Here is an 8,607-nt window from a genome sequence, read left to right on the forward strand (position 1 = left end):
AATTTCCAAAAAATAATGGCAGTACAATTATAACAAATTAGACATCTTCTGTTCAAAAAATAATTTTAATTCTCAAGAAAAATTTGCTGGAAAGCACCATAAACTGCATTTCACATGCTGCTGGGACAGTTTAATACTATAAAGAGTTAAAGGTTGAACTCACTCATTTTCAGCTTACTTGTGGTTATAGTTTGGGGGAACTATAATATATAATAAAAGCTTCTAGCTTTTCTTATATTTTTAAAATAGGCAAGGTAGATGGAGGTTTATGCCATGTTTCCCAGAGAGTTGAACATTATTAAAGTTGACTTCTAATGGGATTTGAATACGGCTTAGAAACAAATATTTGAGTTGTAGCAGACAATTTATTATAATATACAGAAGGTGAAGAAGTGCGTGTAAAAACACAAAAGAGAAGAAAGTAAAGTCTGTTAAAATCGATTAGATTGTCATCACGGTGAGTTCAGATGGACCTTGAACTGTTTTAATTCAGTAACAAAGGCTGTGTAAAGAGAGAGTAAGGCTGCAAACCAACTTGTAGGTTTGGTTTATCGCTGACTGTCATGCGGCCTTGAGATAACTGCGTTTATCTGTCCTCTCATCGCTGATAGTTCACTAAAGCTGAGATCCGTGTTGCACTAGAAATAATATCTGGGATTAAACAAGGACGCTAGTTGTGTTTCTTCGCCGTGAGTAACCGCAGGCTGCTCGCTCTGTGGTGGTGGTGGTGGTGCTGATGGAGGAGGTGGTGGTGGCAGACTTTATTATGAGCTCGTGTCTGAACCTCCTCCGTCACCGCGAGACCCCGTTTTTCTTTTGTGCTCCTTATGAGCGCCTCGCGGGGCTGCCTCTCGGCCGCGCGCACGCACGCACGCGGGTCTGCAGAATGCATGCGGCTCCTCCTCGAGGGGCTCGCGGTGACGGAGAGCCCCCACCTCCTCCCTCGCGCTCCCCCGGCTGCTCCTGCGCCGAGTGTTGACAAAAGACGCTGCGAAACGGAGCGAAGGAGCCCAGACCCCGGTACCGGTGAGCACCTCTGGCCGATAACTTGACTTCTTTCCCCGGACAGCTCGAGGGGAAGAGGTGGTGGTGGTGGTGTTGGGTGGTGGTGTTGGGTGGGGGGGACGAGGACTCTTCCGCTCCTGGAAAACCGTGAGTCACAACGAGCCGCTTTGTGTCCGTAGCCGACTGAACGCTCTCCGTAGTAAGACTGCGGGGTCGGCCCCCTCCTCCCCGACGCCCCCGTGTGATCCGGTATCATATGATGCTCATTTCTGTCTGTGTCCCGGGGCCGATTGTGACAGCTTTCCGTCTCTCTTTGTGCTTTTGTGTGTCCTCTCTCCGGAAGGTGTGGTCGAGGTGATTCGGTAGTCGGACCGCAGCAGGCCGGCGTGAAGTGGACGTCCCCCCCCCTCCTCCTCTGCGCTCCTTTCTTCCTGAAAACCACTGGTATTTACCGACTCAGCCAGCGGCCAACATGGGTCACACACCGTGAGTGGAAGCGCCAGACCAGCGTTACAGCAGGCGGCGGCCTTGGGCAGGTCTATTCAGCCGGGAATGGTGTGAGCAGACACAGCCAGGCAGTCTGGATCTGACCGGGGACCCGTCATTCCCCCGGAGCCTGCGCGGCTCCAAGCCGCGTCCTGAGCCCTCCAAGATGGGGAAGTGCGACGGCAGATGCACGCTGCTGGTGATATGTTCACTGCAGCTGGTGAGTTTGTGTCTGTCTGTGTATTTGTGTGCTTTTGCAGTCGCCACGATAGAAGATATAATTAGAGCAGTGTGCTACAGACCCACACGTTGTAATCTTCCGTTTCTTGTGCTCAGCCTCTCTGTACAGTCACACCAAGGAGCAGCTGCAGCTGCTGGGTTTCCATGCCACATTACAGGCCAGGGTGTGTGAGCGTGTGTCTTTGAAGCAGAGGGAGCAGGGCAGGGGGCCGCTTTGGTGTCAGGGTGGTCTGTGCATGTCTGTAGAGAGAGAGAGGGGAGATAGCCCCATTCTGGCCAAACCATGTGAATGTTAAGCACAAGTGGGACAAGGAGGCCTTGTTCACCATCTGGTCTCCATTCTGGGGTGAAGTTAGCTGTAGTGTGACCGTAATTAGCGATGGAGACTATATATCTCTAAAATGTAAAAAGTGTGTAATAGGAGTATGATCTATCGGCGTGGTGATCCCGGTGCCGGCACGGCCTAGGAGCAGTGTGAGGGCTGGCTGTGGAGGCTATTGTTTGCTGGGCTGATGAGTTGTTGTGGCAGGGGGATTCGGCCCATAGATTCTCATTAGTTTGGGGGAGCTCTTGGGGGGTGCTCCTCTTTTACAGTCACTGGACTGGCTGGTGCTCCAGGCAGTTACCATGGAAACAACTGCGGCAGACCTGTGAATGTGTGTCCCTGTCATTATATGTGTGTGTGTGTGTGTGTGTGTGAAGCCTCGATTTCTAGTGTGTGTTGTTTGTTTGTGCTTCATATTTGCATATATCCACACGCATGTTTGTGTGGATATTTATACTCGTCTGTGTTAAGTGGTTATGTGCCCCCCTCCCCGTGTTCTTTAGGTGGCAGCCCTCCAGAGGCAGGTGTTTGACTTTCTGGGCTACCAATGGGCTCCCATCCTGGCCAACTTCCTCCACATAATGGCTGTCATCCTGGGCATGTTTGGCACTGTGCAGTTTCGCTTCAGATACCTCATCTTTGTGAGTATATTCCTCATCTCCTGATAATGTCACAGCTCCAGCTCACTGGATGAAACAGGAGACTGTATGTGTAGTTATTTTCTCACAGAGCTGATTCCTGTGTCTGTCTGGCAGTATGCAGTATGGCTGGTCGTTTGGGTGGGTTGGAACTCCTTCATCATTTGTTTCTACCTGGAGGTTGGAAATCTGTCTCAGGTAAGTTTAAGTGTGTTTATACATGTGTCATGTCTCGACAACTTGGATATTTGCTCTGATTAGAAACAGTCTTCTTTGTTTCCTCTTGTTAAAGTTGGTAGTTCTCAACTTTTTGGCTGTTGACCTCTTATTAAAAGATTCAATTTTCAATAGAGTTTATTGTTATTGTTATTTTTGGATGGACAAACATCTTGAATTCTTGAAATTGTGAACGGGTATTTTTCTTCAATGAGACATTTTTAGGCCAAATGATTACTCAAGGAAATAGCTGGTATGTAATTAACAGTTCCACATTACAGTCTATATTGTATCTACATGCTGTTACCATGTTACTAACAGTGATTATTCTATCTCCAATCATTTCAATTGCATACTGAGTTATTAAATGTGAACTTACACAGTCATTGATAGGAATTAAAAGAAAGAGAAAAAAAAGACCTAATTAGCATAATTGCAGATTACCTCTTTAGGGGGGCTCAGGCACCAGTGGAACCTGGAAGTCATGCATGTCAAATACTCTGTTTCAAACTTCTCAGATTTGTGTGTTCACTGTTTATATTTATGTTTTGTTGCTTTATAGCTTCATAACTTGATATAATCTTTTCGCAATCTGTTACATTTTGTACACTAAACAACTAATAGATGATTTAAGTAATGAGAATAAAAGTTAGGTGTCAATCTTCTTATATGAACATGTGTGTCTTCAGGACAGGGACTTTCTCATGACCTTCAATACATCCCTCCATCGTTCGTGGTGGATGGAGCATGGTCCTGGTTGCCTGGTAACACCAGTGCTAGACTCTCGAATGGCCCCTGATGACCACCATGTCATCACTGTCTCCGGGTGTCTCCTTGACTACCAGTACATTGAGGTGTTGAGTTCAGCCATTCAGATCCTGTTGGCTGTACGTATCTAACACACTCACACGGTCATAATCAGTAAGTCACCAGTGACTCAGCCTGTAGAACAGCAGTCATCATATTTCTGACCATCTCTTCCTTACAGCTCTTCGGCTTTGTATACGCCTGCTACGTCAGCAAAGTCTTCCAGGACGACGAGGACAGCTGTGAGTGCTTTTGTTTTCTCCTAAAAGCTTGTTTGTCCTTGTTCAGCTGATTAGGTTTACTTGTATCGTGGTGTTGAGAGGGCTTCAGTGTAAGAGATCCAAGACTTTGGATCATTGTTTTCTCCTGCCTGAGTCATGAGTGGTTTCACCATAGACGATTCATTCAGTGTGATCTTAGCGCTCCATCTGTGGGAAGTATTCGAGGTGTCTGCCAGAATATTTCTACAGTCAGGAGTGTCCGTCTGTCTGCTGGCTGGTGCTTGTCTGTTGGCTTGGTTTTGCCATCTGTGTGTCTTAATGGTTCCTCTCCTCACTATTCCTGTAGTTACTGTATGACACCATAAGTTTGATTTCCTGGAAAGTAAAGAGCAAACACAGAGAATACTGTGTCTGTCATATCCAGCAACACCATATTGTGTCATTATTCTATTATTATTAATTCATTAATAAGACTTTCCTATATAGTTAAAGTAATAGTTTTTTAAGAAAAATGTTTCTAAATGGACATCTGTCTACCAGTACATCATTGCTGATATATGTACAGTACTATATCAACAACAATCTGAGTACACTAGTGCAATATCACTAAAACGTTGAATTATTCCAAATTGTACTATTTGACAATTGTAATGTTTGAGTTGTATGATATTACATTTTATTTATGAATATAATATTATCACTGTACTAGTCTGTCACCAAATCAACAAAATTTAAATTGCTGATATAAATATAAAATTTAATTATAATTATAATAAAGTGATTTGCATTTAATTGAATTGAGAAAGCAATCACCAAAAAAAAGTGCAAAAAGTGCATGATAACAATAGTGACTAGATACCATGAAACATGAAGGTAGGAGTACAGTATGTCCAATGACATGAATGCTGGGTAGAAACTATAAAGTATATTAAATCTGAAAGTAAAAGCTAAAAGGTTCAGTCTTGCAGTGGAAAGGAGAAAAAATGGTTTTATCTTTGTTGACACGTCCTTATCTCCTCTGCTACAGACAGTCAGGGACTCTTTTTCAGTTGGCACCGTGTTTGTATGTTTATTCCTCTGAATCAATTTAAAAGAATGTATCAGTGACATAGAGGCAGTGAGAAGGATGATGTATCGGTGCACATCTGCAGATTCTGATGTCTCAGTTAGTTCACAGTGTTATAAAGGTGGAGTGAAAACACCATGATACCATCTGATGCCATAATAGATTGCCATGCCAAAATATTATCTGACCCTGAAATACAACACCTGATAAAGAAAACAGAGTTAAGGGAAAGTGGAATGATGTCATCCCCTCTCTTTCTCTCTCCTTTTGAAGTTGATTTCATTGGTGGCTTCGACTCTTACGGCTACCAGCCTCCTCAGAAGTCCTCTCATCTCCAACTGCAGCCTCTTTACACGTGAGTTAATAAATCTCTTTATTTCTTAAAATGTCTTCTTCTTTGTGATCTTATTGTTAAATGTTTTTCTCTCATGGGAAACTCCATATATTTAGTATTTCCCCATAAAGCCAAGAGATAACTGGAAAAAAAAAAAAATTACTTTTAGTAAGGCGTTTGGGTTAAGCTCCAGAAATGCTGGATCAAACATTTCACAAAATGTAAACTCAGTAGCAGCGAATGCTCATTTTTTAATATTTCACACTCATAGTTTCTTTGAATCTTTTTAAGGTTAATTCAGACTTAATAAAGCTCATTCTACAGTCACTGAATATATTATACAAACTGTTTTCACAAACTCTTAATGTCTGAAAATGATATATAAACTGAATTTTGTGTGTAAAGTCATTAGTGTGCTTCATTCATGCAATTACATCATTATGCATTATACTGTAACATTAATGTCTGATGTGTAAATCCCCCCCCCCCCCCCTTTTTTTTCCTCTCTACATCCCAGGGCTGGTTAACTGCTGGTAGCGCCCCCTTCAGGCCAAACCCTGACGGTGTCACTGTGGATGGAATACAGCAGTCGCCCTGATTAGACTCACTCTGTGTGTCACAGTTTACCCGAGGAATGGACTTAACCCCACCCAGAGAGAGAGAGAGAGAGAGAGAGAGAGAGACGACTGTGTGTGTGTGTGTCTGAGAATGAGAAACACAGCCCTGATTAGAATGTACAGAGCTCAGGGAAGAACCAGCATGCCAGGTTGTGTGATAAGGAGAATGAGGAGGCAGAGGTGGGGAGGAGAGATGCAGAGAACAAGAGCTGGGGACCTCTGTCAAACCACTGAGGACACAATTCACTTAACTGCCAGCTCTCAATACTCCCACAACTGTGTGTGTGTGTGTGTGTGTGTGTGGTTGTATAACTCCAGGACTAGCTGGTGCTCCGTGGTTGCACCCTGGAATCTTACCACTTGGTGCCCCTGTGAATTTTTTTTTGTTTGTTTGTTTGTTTGGGTGCTTGTGTGCGTGGGGAGGGGGGGATCTGGGTGGGGTCACATAGTAAAAAGAGGCGCGGCTCGTACCTGTTGTCGTTTTAGAATGTGGTGATGTCAAACTAGAGCAGTCTTATGATTCCTGCTCCCAAAGCCATCCTTCCTTTCTTCTGTGCCATTAAAATCACTGTTGACGTTTAATGTTGCAGCCCAGGACTGAATGAAGCATAGCTGGTGGATCGGAGGAAACAGAAGTACACTTTTGAATGACTTCCATAAACATCTGGCCACTGTAGTTTTAACACTGTTATTCTGACAGCAGGAATGCATTTGTGGGGTTTCATTTTCAGGTTTGGATGTGTACCTCTAGTGAGCACGGCAGTGTATCATCATCAGTGTACATCAAAATAAAACATTTCAGACTTCACAAACTACATTTATCAGGATTTCTAATGGGCAATAACAAAAGTAGAAATTATTGCCTTACTTGCCTTTACAATTACAAGGTACTTCAAGATCAAGCTAAAAGTTCTGTGGTATCAGGATGTTTAATTTTGAGGAATTCAGCCTACTATACATGTGATGCTGTTAATTAGGGGTGCAGATGGCTTTGGGATCAGGCATTAGTGTGTCTGTAGGGGGGGACAGTGGGGATACTGTGCATGTAAATAACCAGCCAATGATTGTTTTTGTTGGTTCATTTAGAAAAGGGGGGTTGCATTAGGGGATGGGTGGGACTTGGGGAGAGGGGTATACATCAAGATTTTCTTCATACCCGTTTCTCTTGTCCTGTCTTTTTGGATATCCTCATGCTAAATTCATTCAACCCATCTACAGCTAATTCTCCCCATCGATTTTTCTCACTAACTACATAGACCCCTGCAGCTCATTTGCTTATCTCCACTGGAGCATGGCAGCAAAGGAGAGGAGAATATGTCATGAACATGCACAGTAACGTGCTCTTGAGTAGTTTTTGCAAATGTAATTGGAGACAGGAAGAGGGGAAAAAGGGAGACAGGTATGAGGTGAACACCTTATTGGGAATAAGGTTAAGCTTGAAATAATAAAAATACACTTTCTACATTAAATCTGACTTCTGTTGTCATCTGTAGACACATGTGCCTCATGCAAAGGTTTAATAAATTAAGTGCTTTCAATCCTCCCTTTGATTACATTAATATTGGGATTATGAGGCACAGAATTACATTTTTCCAGATTAGTTTTGAAGATTATGCAAACAATGCACCCTGGTGAGCTGTAAACTGTACAATGAGGATTTAGCTAAATAACACAATGCATTTGATAGAAAGCAAACCTGATGTTACAAACGTAGCACCCCGATACTCATTAACAGACTTGTTTGTGCCAGCAGTGGTAGAGAGGGAGCTCACAGTGAGCATTTAGGTTTAGTTTGTTTTAATCCTATTAAATGTATTTTCTACGATAAAGCTTTGATTGTCAAAATAATTCATAGAAAGATCCACTGTGACAAAAATACACAGTGGCAATCGGTAAGTGACTTATTTGCCTATTATATATAATTATAAAAACAGCCATCATTATCTTTAATTCTGCAGTAATGATGCAGTATTCTTTCAGACAGATGACACAGAATAGTTTAGTTTGTTATAAAGTGTTGGGCAGTAATGCATTACTTAGTAACATGTTGCAGTAATATTAGTAGTTTGAATTTCAGTAATAAAGAGTTATTATTAGTAATGCTCTATTACTTTCAAATGTTGTCTCTCTGCTCCTCCAGATGACATCATCTGAAGGTGTTTGTATGATGTCATCTGGAGGACCTCTGGAGGAACAGGTAGACCGAGTGTATGAATTGGAATTAGTACAGTTTTGAAGATACTTGCCCAACATTGGTTAAAAAAAGTCACAGTGGCAAAACATAATAAAGCAAAAAACAAAAAAAAAAAACTAAGTCTGAATTGTATATAGCCCAATGTTAATATTATTTTAACATTGAAAATATCTGTGAGCAGAAGTTGTGTTCGAGGTGCAACATATTTAATTACAACTGTTATAAAGGGCCTCTGTAAGTGTGCTGTACAAACAATGGGCTGTATGACTACATTTGTCTGGACTGTATGTTCAGCAGCTTATTCTGAACATCCCCATGTGATGACCATATATTTTCTTAAAGGGTGGCAATGACCTACTGTATCTGCATTACGTCATCCACACGCCGGCTCCAGTCTGCAGCTTTGGGGTCTCTAGTGGCACGTTTCCCAAACCCGCTGGGGTGTTTTTGTTATTCGG

At 42.5% G+C, this 8,607-nt stretch overlaps 1 protein-coding gene across 1 annotated transcript; it reads left to right on the forward strand.

Annotated features, from left to right (window-relative positions):
• The first annotated feature begins 349 nt into the window (after positions 1-349).
• Positions 350-7,424, forward strand: nkain1 (sodium/potassium transporting ATPase interacting 1). Its single transcript, XM_026348237.1, has 8 exons — positions 350-1,026; positions 1,349-1,711; positions 2,560-2,697; positions 2,812-2,892; positions 3,600-3,797; positions 3,899-3,959; positions 5,278-5,359; positions 5,856-7,424. Exons 2-8 carry the CDS (start codon positions 1,658-1,660, stop codon positions 5,863-5,865), a joined length of 624 nt encoding a protein of 207 aa, XP_026204022.1. The 5' UTR covers positions 350-1,026; positions 1,349-1,657; the 3' UTR covers positions 5,866-7,424.
• Positions 7,425-8,607: the final 1,183 nt, after the last annotated feature.

The sequence above is a fragment of the Anabas testudineus genome, chromosome 11 (assembly GCF_900324465.2).
Source record: "Anabas testudineus chromosome 11, fAnaTes1.2, whole genome shotgun sequence".
Classification (NCBI taxonomy): Eukaryota; Metazoa; Chordata; class Actinopteri; order Anabantiformes; family Anabantidae; genus Anabas; species Anabas testudineus.

Bases quoted from the DNA above. Each gene is read 5' to 3' on its own strand.
- nkain1 (XM_026348237.1), top strand. From the start codon at position 1,658: ATGGGGAAGTGCGACGGCAGATGCACGCTGCTGGTGATATGTTCACTG. The intron at 1,712-2,559 runs GTGAGTTTGTGT...CGTGTTCTTTAG, and splicing joins TGATATGTTCACTGCAGCTG to GTGGCAGCCCTCCAGAGGCA. The intron at 3,960-5,277 runs GTGAGTGCTTTT...CTCCTTTTGAAG, and splicing joins CCAGGACGACGAGGACAGCT to TTGATTTCATTGGTGGCTTC.